Source organism: Scyliorhinus canicula, chromosome 14 (assembly GCF_902713615.1).
Source record: "Scyliorhinus canicula chromosome 14, sScyCan1.1, whole genome shotgun sequence".
NCBI lineage: Eukaryota > Metazoa > Chordata > Chondrichthyes > Carcharhiniformes > Scyliorhinidae > Scyliorhinus > Scyliorhinus canicula.
The window spans coordinates 66,886,960-66,913,817 of NC_052159.1; the positions used below are offsets into that span (position 1 = coordinate 66,886,960).

The 26,858-nt window shown below is 44.3% G+C and overlaps 2 protein-coding genes across 6 annotated transcripts in view; one reads left to right on the forward strand and one right to left on the reverse strand.

Annotated features, from left to right (window-relative positions):
* LOC119977141 (LIM and senescent cell antigen-like-containing domain protein 1) overlaps positions 1-26,858 on the reverse strand; it is a 174,213-nt gene that overhangs the window by 12,253 nt on the left and 135,102 nt on the right. For all 5 annotated transcript variants that reach the window (XM_038817778.1, XM_038817776.1, XM_038817777.1 and 2 more), the window contains exons 5-6: positions 13,760-13,909; positions 10,402-10,552 (exon numbers count right to left, since the gene is read on the reverse strand). In XM_038817778.1, coding sequence (XP_038673706.1) covers positions 10,402-10,552; positions 13,760-13,909 — 301 coding nt within the window. The remainder of the gene's footprint in view (positions 1-10,401; positions 10,553-13,759; positions 13,910-26,858) is intronic.
* LOC119977142 (uracil nucleotide/cysteinyl leukotriene receptor-like) lies at positions 122-17,482 on the forward strand. The gene is made up of 2 exons (XM_038817779.1): positions 122-572; positions 15,813-17,482. Exon 2 carries the CDS (start codon positions 15,952-15,954, stop codon positions 16,972-16,974), a length of 1,023 nt encoding a protein of 340 aa, XP_038673707.1. The 5' UTR covers positions 122-572; positions 15,813-15,951; the 3' UTR covers positions 16,975-17,482.

Genomic DNA, 26,858 nt, shown 5'->3' on the forward strand with positions numbered 1-26,858 from the left:
CTAAATTTATAAAATAAAGAAAGAAAAAAGAAGTATGTTCAAGGCCAAGATAGACAGATTTTTTTTCTTTAGAGGAAAGAAGGCCGATAGAGATTTGATGGAGTTATTGAAAATCATGGAGGGATCGGGGCATAGCAGGTAGGGAGAAACTATTGTACTCATGAAAGGATCGAGAACAAAAGCGCACAGATTTAAAGTAATTAGTTAAAGAAGCAAATGTGATGATGAGAAACCTTTTTTAAAAATGCAGCGAGTGGTTAGGGTTTAGAATGCACTGCTGTAGAGTGTGGTGGAGGCAGGTTTAATCGAGGCATTCCAAAGGGAATCAGACTGTTATCTGAAAGGGTTACAGGAGAAGGCAGGGGGATACCAAGTGGCTTCCTTCTGCACCATGACAATGTAACAATTCTGTGATTGAAAAGTAAAAGCAGCATAAAGCATAAAAATATGCATTAAGTTCCTTTACAACCTCTCTGTACTCGGCTTATGTCTCAATTTAAATATTTACAAATTGATCAGAAAAACGCAGCACCCTCCAGTTTCCTAATTCCTGACAAGCAAAATATCAGCTGGTAAGTATTCCAGCCACTTTTGTGAGACTTCAATTGGTATGAGTGTTTGCTGTAAAAAATACACGATCACTACATGATCAACGTGTTTTAATTGAAAACAGCAGAGAATTAAAAACAAATTGAGGGGGGAAAGCACAATCAAATACTGTACATTCACAAGAATTAGCCTTTCAGACTTGTTCTCTTCTGTACAAATGAGGAATATATTAATCAATTAATTATGGTTAGAACAAAACTGAAACAGCATGAGATAATAAAGATTCTATAAAAATTTAATTTACAATCCCAATATATCTTACTGTCAAGAAATAAGATGAATGGCTTAAAATAGAATTTCACCCAGACCAAACAAAGACATGCAATTGATACTTTTCAAACCAGGCTGACACTGTTATGGTTTGAGCTGCGGGGGTAAGGAAATCACTAGGCATGTTGAGTGCGGTCTAAGCAACAACCTATTAAAATAACTGGGAAAGGAAGGAAAACTGTCTGTGAAAACAAACGGCCTTTTTGAAGCAGTCTGGAGCTGCTGCAAAGCTAGATTATGATGCAGCTTGTTGGAAGGCCAAGAGGGTTACAAGAAATAAAATGGTAACAATGGGTTCGGTTCAACCACAGGAGATTGCAGTTACATAGAAAATGATCTAAAGTATTGAAAGTACGTGGATGTTTGCACATTTTTGCCTTTTTTGCTTCCTTTCTGATGATGTCTGTAACTGTTTATAAAGCCAAAAACTACCTCAATAAAATTGTTTATTAAAAAAAAAGAAAATGATCTAAAATAATTTTCTTCTTGTTGGCTAAATTGAGTCATCAATCATTAATAGGAGTTCCACTGGGGCAGTGCTAATGACGGATAACTCTGGTGCTACCAGAGAAACCTCAAAGAAGCATGACACTGAAAAAGTACCACGAAAGATGTCAGATGTCAGAAAAGTCCAAACGGAAAGGAGATGTTCCACTGCCACTTGGTCTAACTAATATCCAACTCCAAATGCACTCAGAGCAACTCGGACAACCCTAGAACAATTAAAGAACAGTTTGGTACCTGAAAGTCTAGAATAACAGGCAGCCTAGAACAATGCAAAGTTGCCTAAAATAGGTCAGATGTCCGGCATATAGCTGATGAGGAATTTTAGACATGGATTGAAAAGCTTCTGGATGTTCTCACTTTAAGAGGCCAGGTATGGGAAAGCCACGTTCATTAACCGAGTGGTCAGCAGCATCCACAACAGCACTGAAGAGAGGCCAACCAGTGGATGGAGTAGTTTGTGTTCATGCTGTTGTCAGGAATATGGTGGAGGGGACTTCTGTTGACGGAGGTCGCACGGTGCTAGAGGCTCTGGCTTTTGGCCTTTAATGCCCAGATTCAGGGGCAGCTTTTGAACGAGCTGGTGCAGGACGGTATAAGGAAGGCAGGGGATGTCGACGACTCAGAAGATGGGTACTGGAAAGAAGGGGGTGAGTGAAAGTCCACCGTCAAGTGAACGGGTGAGGCCGGCAGGAGTAAAGATGGCGGTGGCTGGATCGCTGGGTGGGGCCGCTGCCCTCATATGTAGAAACTCTGAAAGAGGTGATGGCCGGAGAATTTGAGAGGCAGTTCACCAAGTACATGGAGGTGCTGTGGAGGGAGATGATGGCTGTGATGGGAGGAGTGGGTGTATGCAGTGATTGTCCCAGTGAAGGCAAAAATGTCAAAGACATCGGCTGAGGTACGGGAGCAAGGACAGAAGTTGAAGGGGGTGGAGGAAGCTCTGTCGCAGGACACTGACCAGTTCATCTTGATGGGCGAGGAGCTGCAGAGGGTGGCAGAGGCTAACAAAGGGCTCAGAGCCACGGTGGAGGATCTGGAGAACAGGTCGAGGCGGCAAAACTTACAGATTGTGGGCCTGCCTGAGGTGGTGGAGGACCCGAGCGTGACCAAGTACTTTGCAAAGATTTTGGCAGAGCTGTGGGAACCCTCCCAATACGAGTAGGACGGGCCAAATTGGTCACTCAGGCCCAAACCGAAAACAAACAAGCCACAAAAGGCAGCTGTAATTTGCCACCATACGTTTCATGTTAAGGCAAAGCAAAGACGTGAGGTGAAGTGGGAAGGAGTTAGTATTCAACTATACCAAGACTTGACAGTTGATCTGGCGAGAATATGGGTGGCCTTCGGACAGGTGACGGCAGCACTGTATAGCAATGGCATGAGGTTTGGCGTGGTCTATAATTCGAGGGATTTCTGTTTTGAGACGGTGGAGGCTGAAGGACTGGAACTGAAATGAGATGGGACTTAGATGGAGGGGACTGTGCTTAGCCTTTATCTCTCTTTTTATTTGTTTCTTGTTATGTATTTGTGAGGGGGACCAGCTGGGGTTTTGGGCTGTTTGAACATTGGGGAAGTTGGTATATCTTTGTTTACAGTCGGTCAGAATTATATTGGGTTGGGGTTATGGCGGTTCTCTGGGGTGCGGTATTGCGCTGTTTTTCAGGGACTGGATCATGGAGGAAGGGATGAGGAGCTGGGGAGCCTGGTTGGGGCCTCCAAACTAGTAAGCAAAGGTGTGGTGCGGAAGACGCCGCAGTCGTTGGAACCTGGCCGAACAGGTTTTGATAGGCCTGGGAAGTGTGAAAGGTGGGGGGGATGGGCTCGAAACTGGGAGAGGTGTTGGTAAAAGTAGGTGAATGGGGAGGATTCTGGGAGGGGGGGAGGGGGGAAAGGTAACGAACAGATAGCGGGGGGGGGGGGGGGGGGGGGGTCAGGCCTGAAGGGCAGGGCCTGAAATATGGTGATGGTGGATAGGAGGAGGGGGAGGGAAAGATAGACAGCCCTGGTCACAGTTGTGATGCGAGGGGGTTAGGAGGACCGGTGAAGAGATTGAATGTTTTTACACACTTGAAGAGCTTAAAAGCTGACGTGGTGATGGTGCAGGAGACCCATCTGAGGGTGAGGGATCAGGTGATAGGAAGGGTTGGGTGTCAGGTTTTCCACTCGGGGTTCGATAGCAGGGCACGGGGGGGGGGGGGGGGGGGGGGGGGAGAGGAGTACGGTACTGGTGGGCAAGAAGGCGAGGCTTCAGATGGAGGAGATGGTGGTGGACCAGACGTGATAGTGGCAGAAGCGGGTAGAGGGAAAGTTGGTTGCATCGGTGAGCTATTTGGCCCCAACTGAGATGATGTGGGGTTTGTGAAGAGGGTGCTGGGTGCCATCCTGGATCGGAATACGCTCGAGTTGATAGTTGGGGGGGGGGGGGGGGGGGGGGATTGGAACATGATGCAGGAACCGAAGGTAGACAGGTCTCAGCTGTGCTCGCTGGCCCGGGAGGTGGGGGTTTGGGGGAAGGCAAAGGCACTGGCTGGGCTCATGAGAGAGGTGGGAGGAATGAATCCATGGAGATTCTTACACCTGAGGTAACGAGGCGTACTCTAGGACAGACTTTTTCATTGTGGGTAAGGCGTTATTGGCTGGAGTGAGGAGGTTGGAGTACTCAGCAATTGTGATTTCGGACTATGCTCTGCATTGGTTGGATGTGGTTTTCAAGAACGGGGATGGCTCAGAGGCTGGAGTAAATGGATGTGGAGCTGTTAGTGGACCAGAGCTTTTGTGATAAGACTGGGAAGATAATTGAGGAATATGTGGGGTTTAATTGCATGGGGAAGGTTTTGCAGTCAGTAGTTTGGGAGGCTCTGAAGGCAGTAGTGGGGGGGGGGGGATTTTGTTTAAAGCTAAAGGTGGATAAGTAGGAGCGAGAGGGATGCCAAAAACCCATACAGGAGATTCCGGAAGTGGATGGGAAGTATGCAGGGTGCTGGACCTAGTTCTCTTGGTCAAGAGGAAGGTGTTGCTGGCGACGTTCGACCACGGGGCGGCACGGTTTCACAGTGGTTAGCACTGCTGCCTCACAGCTCCAGGGACCAGGTTTCAATTCTGGCCTCGGGTCACTGTCTGTGTCGAGTTTCACATTCTCCCCGTGTCTGCATGGGTTTCCTCCGGGTGCTCTGGTTTCCTCCCACAGTCCAAAGATGTGCATGTTAGGTGGATTGCCATGATAAATTGCCCCTTAGTGTCTAAAAAGGTTAGGTGGGGTTTACGGGGGATAGTGTGGAGGCTTGGGTTTATGTAAGGTGCTCTTTCGAAGGACCGGTGGAGCCTCGATGGGCCGAATGGCCTCTTTCTGCACTGTAAATTCTATAGTTGCCCACAAGAAAAGCGGCGCGCCAGTTGAGAAGGACAAGATGGGCTGTCCAGGAGCAGGGGGAGAAGGTAGGGCAAATGCTGGCCGGCCAGCTCTGGAGGGAGGCAGCGAAGGAGATAGTTTGAGTACGGGATAAGATGGGGAAGAGTGGGGTTATTTGATGGCAGTATTGGAGAGATTTGGAACTGGGCCGAGTTTTGTGGCGTTGATGTGGCTTTTGTGTAAGGAACTGATGGAGAGTGTTCGAACTAACAGCCTGAACTCAGTATTTTGCACTGCGCCGGGGTACGGGTCAGAGGTGCCCCAGCCGGGGGGTTTGGTGGGGTGGTAAGGTTTGGGGGGGGGGGGGTGTCAGGCCTCCCAAACTTGCTGTATTATTACTGGGAATAATGTGTAGAAGGTGCCGGGTTGGAGTAAGGAGGGGGGAGGTTCTGTGGGTAAAGATGGCGGCAGGTTCATCTAGGGGGTCAGGGTTGTGGGCGCTGGCAATGGCGCCGCTTCCAATTGCTCCAGGAAAGTATTCAGTGAGTTCGATGGTGGTGGCCACATTGAAGATCAGGAGGCAGTTTAGGCAGCTGGGGGCCTGGTCAGGGGGGATGCCACTTAGAGGGAATTGTGGGTTCGAGCCTGGGTGGGTGGATGGATGGATGCGTGGTTCTGGGGATGGGACGAGAGGGGAATTAAGGAAATGAAGGATCTAGGGGCTTTTCACAGTAAATTAATTGAGGTCTACTTGTGACAATAAGCGATTATCATTATTATTGTTGTATTGTTGGGATTGTTCTTTTTTTGTGGTGAAAATGGTGAAAATTTATCAAATAAAAATAATTTTTTAAAAATGGAACATGGTGGAAATATATTTGACCATTTTATGATTTGTTGTGCTGTTGGCCATGCTACTTGTGTGGAGAATCTATTAGATGTCCTGCTCAAGCATACATCGGACAGTTGTCAAAGAGCATACTTGCCACTTTCGCCCTCTGGTAATGAAGTAATAAATGATAGAACACAACAGAGTGTCTTTTCTTAAAAGGGCTGCTCTCGGCGTAGAGTCTGGAACAAAGTACAGGTGGTTTGGCAGACTGGTATTGTTGACTTTTATTCGGCACAATGGCGCAGTGGTTAGCACTGCTGCCTCATGGCGCTGAGGTCCCAGGCCCCATTCCCGGCCCTGGATCACTCTCCATGTGGAGTTTGCACATTCTCCCCGTGTTTGCATGGGTCTCACCCCGAACAACCCAAAAGATGTGCAGGCTGGGTGGACTGGCCACTCTTTCAAGGTCCACCAACAAAACAGAAGAAAGGAAAACAAACTGAGGGACAAAGCAAAAAAGGGTCGCTCCTGTTAGGGGCACTAACCAAACATAACAAAGATCGGGGTGGACTGGCCACACTAAACTGCCCCTTAATTGGTGAAAAAAAATTAATTGCGCGCTCTAAATTTAAAATCGTTGACATTTTAGGGCTGGTTTAGCCAAGCTGGCCAGGCAGCTGGTTTGTGATGCAGAGGAATTCCAGCAGCGTGGGTTCAATTCCAGAACAGCTGAGGTTATTCATGAAGGCCCTGCCCTCTCAATCTTGCCCCTCGCCTGAGATATGGTGATCCTCAGGTTAAATCACCATGAGTCAGCTCTCCCCCTCAAAGGGGAAAGCAGCCTCTGGTCACCTGGGACTATGGTGTTTTTACTTACTTATTATTGTTGACATTTGACTCGCCAGTTTACCTTATGGAGCATCGGGTGGTTTCTTCCCACTCAACTGCAGAACACACTTTCTTCAATACCCAAATGGCTCTTGATGGACAGCATAGCAGGTTTGTCCCACCTTTCGCTCAGGAAGCCACATCTGCACATTTTTGTCACTCAAGGGACCAATGAGCAAACTTCAGAAGATAAGGGACGGGATTCTCCCGTACCCGGCGGGGCGGGGGGTCCCGGCAGGACGGAGTAGGTTGCGCCCCGCCGGCTGGCGTGGAAGGCCTTTGGCGCCACGCCAGCCGGGGCCGAAGGGACACCGCCGGCCGGCGCGGGTCCGTGGGAGTGTCAGTGGCTGCTGACGTCATTGTTGCACATGCGTGGGGGGGGGGTTCCCCTACGTGTCGGCCATCGCGGAGGCTGACATGGGCGAGGGCGACCCGTAGGAAAAGAGTGGGAGCCCGCCCGCGCCGCCAGGTCCCACTGGTAAGGGACCTAGTCTCATTTACGCCGGCAGGACTGGCAAAGAACCAGCAGGACTTCGGCCATTTGCGGGCCAGAGAATTGCCCGGGGGCGCTATGAGCGGCCGCCGACTGGTGCGACGCGATTCCCGCCCCCGGCGAATCCCCGGTGTCAGAGAATTCGTCGGCCGGCGGGGGCGGAATTCACACCGCCCCCCCGGCGATTCTCCGACCCAGCGGGGGGGGGTTGGATAATCCCGCCCAAGGTCTGACACACCAATAAATTGAACTTCAAAAAAAAGTTCAGGTGTTAAGGAAAAACGCAACTGCTGAGCAAAAGTTCAGCAATGTTATAGGAATAAATTGTTATATTAAAAAAGAATACGCAATAAAAATGACCATGAGATGGAAGGGATGATTACCTTGTTTATATAGGTAGCGAAGGGACCGGAATTAGAAAGGCGGTACTACAGAGAAGAAGGCAGGCAGGGGGTTTGGGTCTTCCGAACCTGATGTATTATTACTGGGTGGCAAATGTGGAGACGGTACGGAGCTGGGTCAGAAGGGTTGACTCCCAGTGGGTCAGAGTGGATTAGAATTTCTATAGGGGGTCGGGATTGAAGGCACTAGCAAAAGCGCCGCTCCCGACGGCCCCGTGGAAATACTCAGGGGACGAGATTCTCCCGTACCCGGCGGGGTGGGGGGTCCCGGCGGGACGGAGTGGCGTGAACCACTCTGGCATCTGTCCGCCCCAAAGGTGCGGAATTCACCTACGCATCGGCCATCATGAAGGCTGACACGGCCGGCGTGGTGTAGGAAAAGAGTGCTCCCACGGCACAGGCTTGCCCGCGGATCGGTGGGCCCCAATCGCGGACCAGGCCACCGTGGGGGCATCCCCCGGGGCCAGATCGCCCCGCACCCCCCCCCCCCCCCCCCCAGGACCCCCGGAGCCCGCCCACGCCGCCAGGTCCCGCTGGCAAGGGACCTAGTCTGATCTACGCCGGCGGGACTGGCAAAGAACCAGCGGGACCTCGGCCCATCGCGGGCCGGAGAATCCCCGGAGGGGCCGCTGCGATTCCCGCCCCCGCCGAATCTCTGGTGGCAGCCCACCCCCCTCAAGCGATTTTCCGACCCGGCGGGGGGTCGGTGAATCCCGCCCAGGGAGTCCGGCATTACTAGCTTTGTTGAGAATTTGGAGGCAGTTTCGCCAGCACTTCAGATTGGGAGCAGGGAGAGGGAAATGCTGATTAGGGGGAACCATGGATTTGAGCCAGGGCTGTGGGATGGAAATTTTCCGAGATGGGAGGAGACAGGATTTAGGACACTAAAAGATTTGTTTCTTGGGGGTTGGTTTGCAGGATTGTAGGAGCTGGCAGCCAAGTATGGGCTGGAGCAGGGGGTAATGTTTAGATCAGGGGTGGGCAAACTACGGCCCGCGGGCCGCATGCGGCCCGCCAAAGGTCGTTATGCGGCCCATCAAGATCAAGTCATAAAAAAAAACTTTAAAACATTTTTTTTTTTTTAATTTTAAGGTTAATGGGGGGGCTGTTGGGTTACTGGTATAGGGTGGATACGTTGACTTGAGTAGGGATCATTGCTCGGCACAACATGTGTTTCATGTGAAGTTTCTACTTTAAAATATTAATTAATAAAAATTAATTGCTTTTTTTTCTTTAAAAACCTTTTATTTTGGCTATTTTAAATATTAATTATTTTACTTAATATACTATGCAGCCCTTTAAAATTGTGAATTTCTGAATGTGGCCCTTGCACGGAAAAGTTTGCCCACCCCTGGTTTAGATACATGCAGGTTTGAGACTTTGCCAGAAAGGAGATACAGAGCTTCCCAGTAGAGCCGGACTCCACATTGCTGGAGGAGGTGCTGACAACATGAGGACTGGAGAAGGGGTAGCGTCGACGGTTTACGGGTTATTTTGGAAGAGGAGAATGCACCGCTGGATGGGATCAAGGCAAAGTGGGAGGAAGAGTTGGGAGAGGGTATGGAGGAGGGGTTCTGGTGTGAGGTGCTACGGAGAGTGAACGCCTCTACCTCGTGCGCGAGGTTGGGCTGCCACAGCTGAAAGTGCTAAATAGAGCACACCTCACAAGGGCGAGGATGAGCCAGCTCTTTGAGGGGGTAGAAGATATGTGTGAGCATTGCAAAGGGGGATCCCGCAAACCACGTTCAGCTGTTTTGGTCCTGTCCAAAGCTGGAGGATTACTGGTATGAGGTTTTTAGGGTAATCTCTAAACTAGTGCACATGGAACTGGACCCGGGCCCTCGGGAGGCCATATTCGGGGTGTTGGACCAGCCCGGGTTGGAAACGGGTGCGGAGGCAGATAGCCTTTGCCCATTGATCGCCCAAAGGCGGATGCTGTTGGGATAGAGATCAACCACTCTACTCTGTGCCCTGACGGGGGGACCTGTTGGAATTCTTGACTCTTGAGAAGGTTAAATTTGAACTGAGGGGGAAGGATGGGGGGGGGGGTTCTACAATTCATGGGTGTTATTCATTATGCACTTTCGACAATTGGAAATTGGGGGGTTGGGACGGACTGCATGTGTTGATGGTGACTATGGGCGACTCTTGTTTCCTTTTTGTTATTTGTTTATGTTAACATGTGGGATGCTGTTTGGGGGTTTGGTGGGAGGATGGGATTGTTGTTATTGATATGGGGAGTGACATTGCATTCTTTACTGATTATTGTTGGTGGGTGTAAACTTGGAAGAAAATGTGAAAAAGAATTAAAATATTTTAAAAATAAAAATAAAAATGACCTGAGTGTGAGAATGTCAGTGTTTGTGGATGAGCGAGTGCGAGTGGGTGTGTGCGTATGGGTTAGTGTGTGGTGGTGAGAGTGAGTGAGAAACCCCAAGACCGAGCACACACTTACTCAGTTACTCACTCTAGGTTTTCCAGTAATCTGGTGAATCTTAAGTATGGTGGCAGGTTTCCATATTTGTTGAACACCCAGCGGTTAGACACAAAAAATATATTGGTTAGATAATCAGATTTACATTGGAATTTTCTTGTGTTCCACCACTCTGCACCTAATTCCAGCATCAATCCAGGGTGACATGCATGTTAGAAGAAAATTCACTGGTAAAACTGATGTTGCAATTGGTCTCTGCCCAACTCTTGCTCAGGCCATTTTTGTGCTAGGAGTTTGTATGTATTGGTTATGGAGAGATGCAGGCCAAAGTCAGCTCATTTATCAGTTGCACTCAGGTGACCTTAATCCTCTCCCCCGTGGGTTAGATTTAAATCCATCTGCCTGAGCTGAAAATGACTTTATCGCATTATATTGAAACCGAAAACACATTTTCTTTCAGTGACAAGCTAATATACTGGGGAAAAGTGCAATAATTTCAGTTGCACATTTATGTTAAAAACATGCAGAAAATTCTTGCATTTGCACTCATCATTGTACTTTGAAAAACAAAGATGATAAAGTTAAAACAGTAATTTGACTAGATATTAATTAGTTTACCTCCACATGCCATTGCTTGCCCATTGCATTAACTACACGTCCTTCAATTGGCCGTCGGCAGGCACCACAAATAGGAACACCCATTTTATCGTGACAAGGCAAGCAATATAATTCTCCTTTCAGCTCACGAGCTTCAGCAGTCAACTCTTTTCTGGTCAGAATGAAATATCAAAAACATACTAAATAACCGTCTGTGTATATAATCTAGGACACAAGTAATGAGAGACTTGCTTTGAAGAAAGGTTTTTTACAGTTCCTCCTCATATTTCAGGTTTTTAGTTTAGTTTACTGAGCAAAGAAGTGCTCAATATTTTTGCTCAGTAGATACAATGTAAAATACAATAAAGGTTTGCTAACTTTGAGTTACAAGTTAATTTGTGTGCATTTTTTAAATCTCAATTTAGTGATGTGGAGACGACGGTAGGGGCTCTTTCTCAGTCACTGGTATATAACCATTACAACTGCATTGAAATGACTTATTTTGTCAGAAGGAAATCTGCATTAATAATTATTACTTTAAAATGGACCATGTAGACTTGTTGTCTATATGCAAAAAAACTGTGCTTAAATCTATTACGTTTTTTAAAATTATAAAACTCAACTTAAAAATCATTCAAATATTTTAGTTAGCGTGATACTTGTTTAATTTTCTCCAAGTAGCTATTCAATTCTTCATTGCGATTTGCCACAAATTGGATATTTTTGTTACGAATGAATTAAATAGAATTTGTCTCTTGTTCCTGTCATTTGGAACATATCCAGAATAACCACTAAATCCAGAATGCCCATGCATCATACAATATACAGAATGAAAGTAAATTAGGGGCAGCACGGTGGCGCAGTAGTTAGCATTGCTCCCTCCGGCGCTGAGGACCGAGGTTTGAAACTCAGCCCTGGTATCATAAAGGATATTACAAAGATGTGCAGGATAGGTGGATTGGCCATGTTAAATTGCTCCTTAATTGGAAAAAATAATTGGGTACTCTAAATTTATTTTAAAAAAGTAACGTAACATACAGAAAGATCGATGCATTTGTGGCACAGGGGAACGGGATTTGAGGCATAAGCCATATGTGCTGGGAATACAGTTATTCTACAAGAACTTCAAATGGCAGTGAGTGCTGAGAGAAGTGCACGTTCTCCCCCACACCTACCCACCCCAAAGTGCTGAATGTATGCAAACAACAGGATAACGAGCGCAAAAACTGCTGTCTGAGAAATGCTGCTATTTACATCAGTGTTCAATTTAAGTTTTTATGATGTAAATGACATATATAATTTGTCAAACACAAAGCAGTTGCGTTCATCGGTACTGTACGTCTACAATCCTATGTCTGGATCATCAGGTTTAATTGAAGTGATTATAAAAATGTTTTCTTTGCCGTGTTCTTAATAAAGCATTCTGAAAATGGCCATTCAGCAGTTTCAGACAGGAAAAGCTTTTGCTCTCCGCCCTTCTACCACGGATTTCTTACCATGGGATTAACTGTGGTCATTTCCCTATTTCTCCTTACCACAGAGGTAGGACAGGATCAGGAAATAACAGAGGTGCACAGGATACGGCTAGACCTTATCCAGAGAATACCTATCTAGGATGTAACCTTTCACCAGAGTCCACAGACTTCACTACTCCCTTGGTGTTTCAGACCGCGTCTACTTAAGAACACGACTCACTAAAAATACATAGAATAACTATGTCCTATTGAAAAGTAACCTCAAATGCGTCTCTCAAACATATAGAACAGACTTCTAAAGTGCACTGTTTGAAAATATCAGTTTTGAAACAAGGCTGGGGCTATCAGTATTTAGACTTGAGCTTTGTGCTATCTTTCCACAACTGTATTTATCTTGTAACTGGCTCCTGAACTGCAGGACAAAAAAAAGGCAACATAAGATTAACATGTGTAACATAGATTTTGATATTTAGATTAGAAGAAAAATATTACTGTGTATTGAAATAAACTGTTGGAATTTTAATTAATTCAACCTTTATCACACTCTTCCCCCCCCCCCAGCCTGCAGTGTACATTTGCTTTTTAAAAAAATCCAATTAAGGGAATTTACAGAGGCCTATCCACCTAGCCTACACATCTTTGGGTTGTGGGGGCGAGGTCCAGGCAGACACAGCGAGAATGTGCAAACTCCACACAGACAGTGACTGGGGCCGTCATTAAACCCGGGTCCTCGGCGCCATGAAGCAGCAGTGTTAAGCACTGCGCCAATGTGCTGCCTTTGGATGCACATTTGAGAGGGCACTATGGGCTCCCAGTATATCATACAAGTGCCATACTGCTTAAGTGAACAATGAATATTGGCAAGTATGTTTATGCATCCTAAAGTACAAAACTGACTTAAATTAGCTTTTGATGAAAATCATAAATTATGCAGTAATTCAGGAGCGGCACGGTGTTGCAGTGGTTAGCACTGCTGCCTCATGACACTGAAGTCCCGGGTTCGATCCTGGCCCCGGGTCACTGTCCGTGTGGAGTTTACACATTCTCCCCGTGTTTGTGTGGGTCTCACCCCCACAACCCAAAGATGTACAGGGTAGGTGGATTGGCCACGCTAAATTGCCCCTTACTTGGAAAAAAATAATTGGGTACTCTAAAAATGTTTTTAAAAATGATTCAGTAATTCTGTTTTGCCGTGACATAATCAATCCATGTTGCACTAATTTAGCACAGACAACATGTTCAGGTAATTATATCAGCTACATTGAATGGACTAAAGAGTTTTGGAAAGTTTGAGATGTATAATTAACTAAATAAAATCAGCTGAGTTACCAGCAAGAATGCCACTATTACCACCAACAGCCCAGGCAAGGCAAGTATATATTAGTTACAATTTCCTGATTATCCAAAAACACCTTCAGCCAACCTTTAAATAAGCAAAGATCACTAGCGGTGATGCTCATTCCATGATGGAATAGTTTTTCAATATTCAATGAACATATTCACGTAATAATAGTTATTTAAACAATGTACTAGCACTGTAGAACATCAATGGGGTTTGGGGCTAATGGTGATAGTGGGTGAAAGAATGAGGGAGAGAGAGAATGAGAATGAGAAAATACACACATATACAGAGGCAGAAACAAAAAGGGAGAATGGGGAAAAAGAGAATAAAATATAAAAGCAATGAGGCAGAGACAAAAGAGAGACAGATTAAGATAGATTGAGAGGGAGCAAATATGTATTGTCCAATTATTGATTATGGAGCACCCTACCTCTTAGCACTTAAACTTAAATCATTTCTATCACAAATAATAATTTTTCTAAGAGATATAACCCTCTCTTAGATCCACTCTTATGCACATATACCTGCATGAATATATAATATAAAATAGAATATTCCTCACCCACAGTTTACACAGTTGAAATGATCAGGGTGGTAAGGATCATTCTTGAATATAAGGGGCTGTTCATCAATGATGGCATGACATTTCTGACAGATATATTTCCCCAGACCTCTGGCCTTTTCACGGTTATGGCAAGGACGGCAGAGATGCCTGAAGGTGAAAAGTTTAAATTATTATTTATGGAACAAAATATTTTCTACTCATTCTTCAATAGCAAATGTGTACTCTTAAAATGGAATAAAATGGTGATGCTGGAAGTCTTAAAAACACTTTAATTGTATTCTTCTGATGCTTCAGTGATTTAGTGAGGGACAGAAGCATTAGACGATGCAGTCGATGCTGGGTTAGTTGATGACTGGATGATGGAGAGCAAATGGGCCAAGAGTTTTACTCCTGACCATTATCCAGTGTCCTAGATACTTCCATCACAAGTGAATAGCACTTCTGATATTTACTGCAGCAATAAGACAACAGCTTCAGGGACGAGGAAAGAATGTGCAATGTGAATGCACTCATCATAAACATGGAATAAACCCAATTAAATGAACAATACTGAAATCAATACATTTTTCATAAGGTCAGAGAATGTTTTCAAATAAATGAAGCAGAACAGGTAAGTACTGAAGTTTGGTAATGTCCATCTGCACCAAGATCAAGTCAGAATATCATAACACGCAGTAAACATCAGATATCGGAATCAGACAAACACAAAATCACAATCTACAGCTGATCCACATCAGCACAGGTATGTATTAGTAATACCTTAATTTAAACTGATAACTTTAATTCAAAATTCTAATAAAATATTCAAAATGTTGATTAGTTCAAAGAATATTTAAGTTTGAATTTTGTGACACTTTCTTCATATAGCATTTTGCTGATGGGAAATGGTGCATATCAAAGAATTGGTGCAGAGATCTCAGAGCCCAACTTCTTGTGATCTGATCTTAAAGATTTGAATCAAGGTATGCTGACCTCCAGGCTTAATCCTCTATCTCTACAGCTGCTGAAAGACACCATATGGCTGGAGCAAGTCTTACATTAACGTCATACATTAACACTTCAATCGTGCACACTAGCCTAAGATACAGATTAGGACACAAGATAGTTCACTTACCAAATGTACATGTTTATTCCAGGATTGTTTGGGAAATAATCAAATTGTAGTTTTGAGAAACAATTTAATGAAGTTTAGTTTGTATGTTCTGCCTTGCATTCAATATTTTCAGGACTTTTTTCACCCCCGTTTCATTTCTCAAAATTAATAAAGCCTGAAGAAATCTTGGGATTTACAACCAGGATTTGGCTTGTCAGGAATTTGAACCTTGTTTTAGTTACGGTCTTTATTAAAACTAATTCCAAATGTTCATCTTAATAAACATATTACATGTAATTAATATTTATTGTAGCCAACAGGAACCCCAGTTTATTACAAAGCTTTATTTGGTACCACAGGAAAAAGAAAAGAAAGGAAACATGTTGTAAAATCCATGCTCTCAAATTGCAAAAGGATACAGTCTACAGTTAGGAAAAGGAAGTTTCTATTTGAGACTTTTGACGGAGATGCTATTCTCTTACGGGAAGACACCACTACATGGAATGGTGTTCCCAGAGGAAGTGCTTCCTGCATAATCACCACTTTTGATGTAAAGTAGATTTTAAAATGTGGTATTGAAACTGCTTCCTTATTATAGTAGACGGAATACATTGTCAGTGCAGCAACTCACAGCTGCTACATACCTTGACACTGCTGCATAAAGGGACACTGCTGCATAAAGGGACAGAGTTATATTCACAAAATAGGGCAGGAGTTGTATTGGAATGATCGCTCTTCAAAAAGTTGTAGACTACACTCGACAAACTGTAAGTACGACATGGGAAAAGTTTAAGTTTGCCTATTGTCAAATGAGTAAAAAGTAACCTTTGTTCTTCAGTGATCATTAATCTATTTTTGTATCTAATTATAGATTTTCAATAGCTTTGCATATGAAAATGTGAATATCTATAGTTATAAGTTTTTAATCTTCGTTTGGTTCTTCTTCCATTTCTGCAGAATTTAATGCTCACGTATAAGGCACTAGATGAAGAAAGTTTTAAGTTTAAAAAAATGAAAATGCACAGATTTTGAAGATCTTTCCAGGTGGAGAAATAACTTTGTTCTTAATTACAATCTACAACAGTTGGAAAGAATCATGGCTCATGATTCTCTGCACTGGAAGAACACTACTACAGCGACTACAAAGTTACAGCTGGCAATGGAACCCAATTTCAATCTAACAGTTGCAGCAGCCGAAAGACTGATTTACATTGTTATCTACAGCACTGTGTTTACAGCTGGGTTAATTCAGAATAGCATCTCTGTTTGGGTCTTCTGCAGTCGTATGAAAACCAAAACTATAACCAGCATTTATATGTTGAATCTTGCAGTTGCTGACCTATGCCTCATTCTGACTTTACCGTTACGCATCACCTACCATATACTTCAAAGCCACTGGCCTTTTGGGGAGATAGCCTGCAGAATCACTGGCTTTCTTTTTCACCTCGATTTGTACAGCAGTGTCTACTTCCTGACCTGCATCAGTATTGATCGTTACCTGGCAATTGTGCACCCTGTGCGATCTCTCAGCTTTCGAAAAGTTCGCTATGCAAAAGTAATCAGTGCAACCGTGTGGGTAACAGCTGTATTAGGAACTTTTCAGCTTGCAGTGACCACTCAGACGGTACAGGCACAAGAGAACACTACTGTGTGCTTGCAATTGTATAGGGAGAAGCCATCACTCTATGCTTCTGGTGCTCTGGTAGTTGGATTTCTTTTTCCATTTCTAGTCATTATCTGTTGCTATATATGCATAATCAGACATCTTCAGTCGTACAGGCGACTTGACCACAAGCACAAAGCCTCCAGAATGATTTTCACTGTACTAACTGTCTTTCTAGTTTGCTTTTTACCCTATCATGTTGCCCGTTTACTGTACATTATTATGGCAAATCAACAATTGGAGTCTACACCCACAATTCAGAGCCTTGCCATCATCAACCGTGCATTCTTTTGTCTGGCCAGCATTAACTGCTGCTTAGATCCAGTGGTTTACTTTTTTGTAGGAGAAAATTTTAAGGAGTCTCTTTGCAGAGAGAAAGTGTGGACGACCACAGCTGAATATAATGGCCAAGAAACTCACTCCGGTGTCAACACGACGACCATAGATGGTATATAAAGTACAGTATTTGATAAGGAATGAAGAACCCAGAGTCAGCTGTATTGTATAATTATGAATTATTTCTCTTTTGTTATCTCACCAAATACCTATCTCCGTAACAGCAGCTGTCCTGCCAAAAATAAAATAAAATAAGCAATATCACTGAACAGGGTAGTTATGTGATGAATTAAAATCACCTGAAACCACCAGTAATTGATCCCGCTCCAAATTGTTTTCTTTCCCGAGATTTCTACTGGTCTACTTTTCAACCAAAAGATCAAGCAAATGTGGCTGGTTTAGCACAGGGCTAAAGAGCTGGCTTTTAAAGCAGACCAAGGCAGGCCAGCAGCACGGTTCAATGGCCATACCAGCCTCCCCGAACAGGCGCCGGAATGTGGCGACTAGGGGCTTTTCACAGTAACTTCATTTGAAGCCTACTTGTGACAATAAGCAATTTTCATTTCATTTACCTGCCTCTCAGCCTTTCTCACGGTGAAGGAGGAACCTAATATTTTTGTGGCTTTTATTGATGGCACAATTCTGAACCTGCATCCTACGTTTGTAACAAATTAAACATGAACTAACTCACAAAATGGCTTTCAAAAGGAAACAGAAGACTATGTACCAAATGAATCTTGGGATAATATGAAGAGACAGCTTTAGTCTTGTTTATATTGCTACTTTTTTTGCTGAATTATGAATAATGCCCTTGCACAGCTAAAAATATTAACATTAAAACAATATTTTCTGATGTTCATTTTCTGTCCTCTTACATTTTGTGATAATTTTTAATACATGTCATACTTATCATGAAGATATAGGATTTTGACTGATGCAATAAAGCGAGTAGGGTTTAACAGATTGGAATCATAAAAAGGAAACAGCCTGAAGACTGATAAGTGTAAAATAGAAAAGGAACATGGAATCAGAAATGTAAACTAAACATATATGATGTAAATTGACATGGACAATCAGATTTTACACTAATCAATTTTGAACTCACAAACACATCTGAAAAATACAACAATTGTTTTTCTCTCAAGAAGTACTGTCTATTGTTATATTAAGCCACAGAAAACAATCCCAGATTTATTTTCCAATTTGTACAGTTAGGCATTTGAATTAGGGTTCTTTGATTAGCCACTTTGATTAGTGAAATAAAAAACACATTCACACTGTTCTGATTCCCAGGGAGAATGCTAACTTTTAAAAATAAATTTGAAGAATGTGTTGCTGCGATTCTTGTTCTTGTTTGAAGGCCTGCTGGTCTTTTTGCCCAAGGCGTGTTTTAGGGTGTTGGACAGGCTGATCTCCTCATTTCTCTGGGCAGGGAAGATGGCAAGGATTAGGAGATGATACTGCAGAGAGTTTGCCTCCGAAATTCAATGTATTATTTTTGGGTGGTAAATGCAGAGGAAATGCAAGGACGGAGCATGGAGGGGGGCTATGTGGGTGAAGATAGAGGTGGGCTCTTGCAGGGGGTCAGGGCTGCAGGAGCTGGCAATGGCTCCACCCTCGAGAGACCTAGGGAAGTATTCGGTCAGTCTAGTGGTGTGTCATATGAGAGTACCGTTAAGAAATGGGTGTTAATAAATGCGTATGTATAGAAGTATCTGTAATTTTTTATTTAAAAAAAAAAAAAATTTAGAGTACCCAATTCATTTTTCCCAATTAAGGGGCAATTTAGAGTGGCCAATCTACCTATCCTGCACATCTTTGGGTTGTGGGGGTGAAACCCACGCAGACACGGGGAGAATGTGCAAACTCCACACGGACAGTGACCCAGGGCTGGGATTCGAACCCGGGTCCTCAGCGCCGTAGGCAGCAATGCTAACCACTGTGCCACTGTGCTGTCCTAGAAGTATCTGTAATGAGAGTACCTTTAAGAAATGGATGTTTATTACTGCAGTGATGTCAGAGAGTGGGTGGAGCTGGGCTGTCTGTCAGCTTTTTATTTTTGTATTAGGCTGTTTGCTGCAGGGTGTGTTTTAGTTTCGTTTTCAGAGGTGGATAGCTGCAGTCACAGCCAGAAGGTGTATTAGAGCCTCTCTCTGTAATCTTTTTTTTTTTTTTTTTTTTTTTAATTTTTTTATTGGAATTTTTTGCAGAAAATATAACAAAAAGTATAGCAAAAAGCAGTAATATGCAACTAACAGCCCATAACACCCACAATTCCCCCCATACCGTAACATCACATGTATCACATTCCCCCACCCCCCCCCCACCACCCCCCCCCCCCCCCACCCCCACCACCCCCCCCCCCCCCAACCCCCCCCCCCCCCCCCCCCCCCCCCCCCCCCCCCACCCCCCCCCCCCCCCCCCCCCCCCCCCACCCCCCCCCCCACCCCCCCCCCCACCCCCCACCCCCCCCCCACCCCCCCCCCACCCCCCCCCCCCCCCACCCCCCCCCCCCCCCCCCCCCCCCCCCCCCCCCCCACCCCCCCCCCCCACCCCCCCCCCCCCCCCCACCCCCCCCCCACCCCCCCCCCCCCCCCACCCCCCCCCACCCCCCCCCCCCCCCCCCACCCCCCCCCCCCCCCCCACCCCCCCCCCCCCACCCACCACCCCCCCCACCCCCCCCCCGGGTTGCTGCTGCTACTGTCCCCGTACCCTATCGTTGAGCCAGAAAGTCGAGGAAAGGTTGCCACCGTTTAAAGAACCCTTGCACCGATCCTCTCAGGGCGAATTTAACCTTCTCAAGCTTAATAAAGCCCGCCATGTCATTGATCCAGGTCTCCACGCTTGGGGGCCTCGCGTCCTTCCACTGTAGCAAAATCCTTCGCCGGGCTACTAGGGACGCAAAGGCCAGCACACCGGCCTCTTTCGCCTCCTGCACTCCCGGCTCTACCCCAACCCCAAAGATCGCGAGTCCCCATCCTGGCTTGACCCTGGATCCCACCACCCTTGACACCGTCCTCGCCACCCCCTTCCAGAACTCCTCCAATGCCGGGCATGCCCAGAACATATGGGCATGGTTCGCTGGACTCCCCGAGCACCTGGCACACCTATCTTCACCCCCAAAGAACCTATTCATCCTCGTCCCAGTCATGTGGGCCCTATGCAGCACCTTGAATTGGATGAGGCTAAGCCGCGCACACGAGGAGGAAGAATTTACCCTCTCCAGGGCATCAGCCCATGTCCCGTCTTCGATCTGTTCCCCCAGTTCCCCCTCCCACTTCGTTTTCAGCTCCTCTACTGACGCCTCTTCCTTCTCCTGCATAAGCTTGTAGATATCGGATATCTTCCCCTCCCCGACCCAGACCCCCGAGAGCACCCTGTCACTCACCCCCTTCGCGGGGAGCGCAGGGAATCCCTCCACCTGCCGTCTAGCAAATGCCTTTACCTGCAGATATCTAAACATGTTTCCCGGCGGGAGCCCAAATTTCTCTTCCAACTCCCCCAGGCTCGCAAACCTTCCGTCGATAAACAGGTCCTTCAGCTGTCTAATGCCCGCTCTATACCATCCCCGAAATCCCCCATCCATGTTCCCCGGGACGAACCTATGGTTCCCCCTTACTCTCTCTGTAATCTAAAGACTGTAAATCAATCCTGGTGATTTAAAACTAATAACAGTAGTGACTTTAACCTGATGTGCTTCTGGTAAAAGGTGTTTTAAGTCTTATGGATGTTAAAAGGAAAGCTTAAAGGATTACTTAGTGTCGTATTCTTTGTGGGCTGTATTTGAATTAATGGTTGCTAAGATGTTCACTGTATGTTTTAAAAAGGTTAACTTGAGTTCATAGAAAAAACATTGTTTTGCTTTAAAACATACTTTTCCATTTCTGCTGTACCACACCTGGAGAGTAGGCCGTGTGCTCCCCAGACCACAATCTAGTAAACGTTGTGGGTCAGATGAACTCCATGATACACTTTGGGGTTCTCTAAACCCTGGTCCATAACAAATTGGGGGCACGTCCGGGATAAAAGTTTATCTATTGGGTGGCTTAGTGAACTTAAAGACAGTGAGGGGTGAGCATATTGTGGTTGCTTTTCAGGTGTGGTATTTCAGTTTAAGTAGGGAGCGTGTTGTGGACAATGGCTCTTTCAGAGGCTCAGACGTTTTTGGGTGTGGAGACGGTCACACGCAGCACCTAACGGACAGAGACTAAAAGCAGTTAACATTACCTGACAAAATGCGAAACGATGAGGTAATTATAGTGATGGTGGAGGATTTAAAGTTGCCTGAGATACAGTTTGACTCATTGGAACTGGCAAAAATTCAGTTACAAATTAAACAAATGGAACATGAGAATGAATGAAAGCAGCTTGAATAGAAAGAGAGAGGCAGGAAAAAGAAAGAGAGAGAAGAAAGGAAAACAGAAAGAATAGCCTTAGCAGGACAAAAAGAAAGATTAAGGGAGATACAGATCAGGGAAAAAGATAGAGAGAGTTTGAACTTCACAAAATGGCCATGAAACATGACAGTCAGTTAAAATTGGCAGATGTAAACAGAAACGTACAGTTGGTGGACAGTGATGAGGATAGTGAGAAAGAGCGTCAAAGTCGAAGGCTTGGTGGGAATCTATTTAAATATATTCAAGCATTGCCAAGGTTCAACGACAAGGAGGTAGAAGCCTTTTTCATTTCATTTGAGAAGGTAGCTAAACAAATGAAATGGCCACAGGATATGTGGGTATTACTGATTCAAACAAAGCTGGTCGGTAGGGCTCGTGAAGTGTTTGCATCACTACCAGAGGAGGTATCTGGGACGTATGAGGAGGTGAAAAAATTCATCTTAGTGCATATGAACTAGTGCCAGAAGCCGACAAAGGTTTAGAAATTTAAGGAAATAATTTGGTCAAACATACATGGAGTTTGAAAGGCTCAAACAGAGTAATTTTGATAGGTGGATAAGGGCTTTGAAAATAGACCAAACGTATGAAGCTCTCAGGGAAATTATACTTTTGGAGGAGTTTAAAAATTCAATTCCTGATGAGAACTCATGTGGAAGAATAGAGGGTTAAAACTGCGAGGTTAGCAGCAGAAATGGCAGATGATTATGAATTAGTTCATAAATCAAAGCTTGGTTTCCGACATCAGTTTCAGTGAGGGAGAGAAACTGGGGACATGAGAAATACTCAAGTGGTAAAGGTAAAGGTGATCTGATGGGAGATAATAAGGGGAGTGTACCTCTGATTAAAAAAGAAATCCAGGAGGGTGGAAAAGAAATGAAAAGTTTCAAATGTTTTCACTGTAATAACCTAGGCCATGTAAAGGCAGTGTTGGTGGTTGAAGAAAAGCACTGGGAAGGCTGATGTGGTAAAACAGGATAAGACAGTGGGGTTTGTTAAAGTGGTAAAGGAAAACCCAAGTGAAGCAATGGAGGAGCAAATGATTGTACAGTCTGATCAAGAGGTGATTGATAAGAAGGTGCCAGATCTCTTTAAAGAATTTACTTGTGTGGGTAAAGTGAACTCATGTGTATCAGGAGGAGCAGGTAAAGAAGTCACAATTTTAAGAGATACGGGAGCTAGTCAATCTTTAATGGTAAGAGATGAGGAGTTATGTAGTTTGGGTAGAATGTTGCCAGAAAATATGGTAATATGTGGAATTCAGGGTGAGAGGAGTAGTGTTCAATTATATAAGGTAAGGTTGGAAAGTCCAGTGAAGAGTGGTGAAGTGGTAGTAGGAGTAATAGAGAAACTATCTTGTCCAGGAATACAGTTCATCTTGGATAATTTTATAGTTGGATTGCAGGTGGGAGTGATGCCTACTGTGGTTGATAAGCCAGTGGAAAATCAGACAACTGAAGTGTTGAAGGATGAATATCCTGGGATTTTTCTGGATTGTGTAGTAACAAGGTCGCAAAGTCACAGGTTAAGACAAGAGGAGAAATCAAAGAGTGAAGATTAAGTTGAAGTGCAATTATCAGAAATGATTTTTGCTCAGATGGTTGAAAAAGAACAAGAACAGGTGGAGGATGAGGTGGATATTTTTAGTTCAGGAAAATTGGCGGAGTTACAACAGAAAGATGTAGAAATAAAACGGATGTATCAGAAAGCATACGCGGAAGCGGAATCTGAGTGTATACCAGACTGTTATTACCGTAAAAGTAATGTCTTGATGAGAAAATGGAGACCTTTACATATGCAGGCGGATGAAAAGTGGGCAAAAGTTCATCAAGCAATATTGCCGGTAGGGTAGAGAAAGATGGTGTAGCGAGTTGCACATGAGATACCAGTGGGAGGTCATTTGGGAATAAGGAAAACTCAAGCTAAAATACAAAAACATTTTTATTGGCCTGGACTACATAAAGGTGCAGTTAAATTTTGTCAATCATGTTACACATGTCAAAAGATAGGGAAATCTCAAGCAGTGATAAAACCAGCGCTCTTAATACCCATTCCAGCATTTTACAAGGGTCCTAATTGATTGCGTAGGACCGCTTCCTAAAATGAAAAGTGGGAATCAATATCTTTTGACTATAATGGATGTGTCTTCTAGGTTTCCAGAGGCCATTCCAGTACGTAATATTACAGCTAAAAGGATTGTGGAGGAGTTACTTAAATTCGTTACTAGATATGGACTACCCACTGAAATACAATGGGATCAAGGATCAAATTTTACCTCAAGGTTATTGAAAGAAGTTATGGATAGCTTAGGAATAAAACAATTTGAATCAACTGCGTACCATCCAGAATCGCAGGGAGCGTTAGAAAGATGGCATCAGACATTAAAGACAATGTTGAGGGCTTATTCTCACGATTATCCAGAGGATTGGGATAAAGGAATTCCATTCATACTGTTTGCAATTAGGGATGCACCTAATGAGTCAACCAATTTAGTCCTTTTGATCTAATTTTTGGTCATGAGGTAAGAGAACCACTTAAATTGATTAAGGAAAAATTGGTGAGTGAGAAATCAGAACTTACATTATTGGATTACGAATCAGGTTTAAGGGAACAATTAAATAGAGCAGGTGAATTGGCTCGACAACATTTAACAGTTGCACAAAATGTGATGAAACGGGTAGCGGACAAGAAATCCAAAGTTCGTAGTTTTGCCAGTGGAGATAAAGTTTTAGTATTGTTAGCAGTGGTAGGTGAACCTTTAAAAGCAAGGTTTTGTGGACCTTATCAGATTGAAAGGAAATTAAGTGAGGTGAATTATGTGGTACAAACACCAGATAGGAGGAAGACTCACCGAGTGTGTCATGTGAGTATGCTTAAAAGGTACTTTGAAAGGGAAGGAAAGAAAAAGGAGGTTTTAATGATTCTAACTCAAAATGACGAACCAAATCCAGATGACTGTAAATTTGACATACCTCAAATTAAATTGAAATATGAGGACGTTGTTTAAAATTGGGATAAATTGTTGAGATACCTTCCAGAGGAAAAACGGACTGACCTGAAAGAGTTATTGATATCACATGGGCATATTTGTGGAGATAAATTGGGAAGTACTAAAATGGCTATACATGATGTACATGTGGGAAATGCTGTTCCAATCAAACAACATCCATGTAGACTTAACCCGTTAAAATTGGCACAGGTTAACAAAGAGATTGAAAGTATGCTTAAAAATGGCATAATTGAAGTGGGTTACAGCCAATGGAGCTCACCCATAGTGATGGTACCTAAACCAGACAGTACCTAATGGTTGTGTGTGGACTATAGAATGGTTAATGTAGTTTCAAGAACGGACTCTTATCCCATCCACGTTTAGAGGATTGCATTGAGAAAGTGGGACAATCAGCTTTTATTTCCAAACTGGATTTACTTAAAGGTTACTGGCAGGTACCTTTATCCGAAAGGGCGAAGGAGATTTCAGCTTTTGTGACTCCAGGTGCTATGCACCAATCCAGTTTTGCCATTTGGCATGAAAAACGCCCCAGCCACATTTCAACGATAACTAACAAAACCGTTTCAGGATTACCCAATTGTGCGGTATATATCGACGATCTGGTAATTTTCAACCAGACATGGAAAGAACACTTCAAACATCTGATGGAGTTATTCGATCGACTTCAGGAGGCGGGTCTGGTGATAAACCTAGCCAAAAGTGAATTTGGAAAGCCCAAGTCACTTTTCTTGGCCATACAATCCGACTGGGTCGAATGGTCACACGGGATGTGAAACCAACAGTTATTGAGGAGATTTCAATATCCTCAAGACAAAGAGAAATAATATGATTTCTTGGCATGATTGTATTTGATCGAACATTTGGGCAAAGGTTTTGTAACGTGATTGCTCCACTGATGGACTTGCTGAAGAAACGTCAAAATTTCAATGGACAGCGGAGTTTCAACAGGCATTTGACTGCCTGAAAGCTGTGATAACCAATGCTCATGTGTTGGAGAATTACAAGGGGCTCTGTGATCAGATTGAACTAAAGTATCTGACTTTAAAGAGACATGCCGAGGCGTAGATAAATGGATTGATCATGCAGAGACCTTCTTGTTCAAAGAGACTGTCAATCGAGACAGATTTCAGTTCGTGGAAGAAGAACGAAAAAAGAAAATGGACTATATTATTATACCCGTTTGCCTGTGTTGTTTTTTGAAACAGTAAAGTATATTTACTGTGTGCATTTCTTAAAGGATGGTGAATAGGTGAAAAATGAAACCATCTTGAAGTTGATGTTTTTTTTTCTTGGGGGGAGGTGTCATTTCACCTTTAAGAAATGGGTGTTTATAAACGTATGTATACAAGTATCTGTAGTGAGAGTACCTTTAAGAAATGCATGTTTATTACTGCAGTGATGTCAGAGAGTGGGTGGAGCTGGGCTGTCTGTCAGCTTTTTACTTTCATTTTAGGCTGTTTGCTGTAGGGTGTGTTTTAGTTTCGTTTCCAGAGGTGGATAGCTGCAGTCACAGCCAGAAGGTATATTAGAGCCTCTTTCTGTAATCTAAAGACTGTAAATCGATCCTGGTGATTTAAAACTAATAACTGTAGTGACTTTAACCTGATGTGCTACTGGTAAAAGGTGTTTTAAGTCTTATTGCTGTTAAAAGGAAAGCTTAAATGATTACTTAGTGTTGTATTCTTTGGGAGTTGTATTTGAATTAATGGTTGCTAAGATGTTCACTGTATTTTTATAAAGGTTAACTTGAGTTCATGGAATAAATATTGTTTTTCTTTAAAACATACTTCTCCATTTCTGCTGTACCATAACTGTAGAGTGGACCGTGTGCTCCCCATACCACAATCTATTAATAGTTGTGGGTCAGGTGAACTCCATGATACACTGTAGGGTTCTCTAAACCCTGGCCATAACAGGTGGTTGCCACGTTGAAGTTCTGGAGGCAGTTCAGACAGCATTTAAGGTTGGGAGCTTGGTCCGGGGAGATGCCGATTAGAGGGAACCATGGGTTTCAGCTGACAAGGATGGACGCAAGGTTCCGGCAAAGGGAAGAGAGGGGGTTTAAGGAAATGAAGGATCTGTTTCTTGGGGGAGGGGGCAATAAGTGAGTTTGGAGGAGTTGGGCGAGACGTTTGGGCTGGGGTGGGCGAACGTTTCAGGTATATGAAGGAGCAGGATTTGCAAAGAAAGTTTTCTCATTAGCACCTGTCTGATTGCTTCTGGAGGCAGCGCTGTCAGCCAGGGTGGTGGTGGTTGGGGGGAGGGGGGGGAGGGTTGGATCGGTGATTTACAGGAGGATTTTGAAGGAGGATGACGTGTCCATGGAGGGGGTTAAGTTGAAGTGGAAGGAAGAGTTTGGGGTGGTGCTGGAGGAGGGTCTGCTGTGGAGGATAAATGCCTTGACTTTGTGCATGAGGCTGGGACTGATACAACTGAAGGTAGTGTACAGGGCGCACCACAGTGTAGGATGAGCCGGCTGTTCGAAGGGGATAGAGGATGTCTGAGTAATTTGTGAAAAGCGCTGTGAACCATTTCCATATGTTTTGGTCATGCCCGAAGCTGGGAATGTTTTGGAGTCAGTGTTCAGCAACATCTCGGGG

Coding starts and splice junctions, on each gene's coding strand:
- LOC119977142 (XM_038817779.1), top strand. CDS start 15,952: ATGGCTCATGATTCTCTGCACTGGAAGAACACTACTACAGCGACTACA.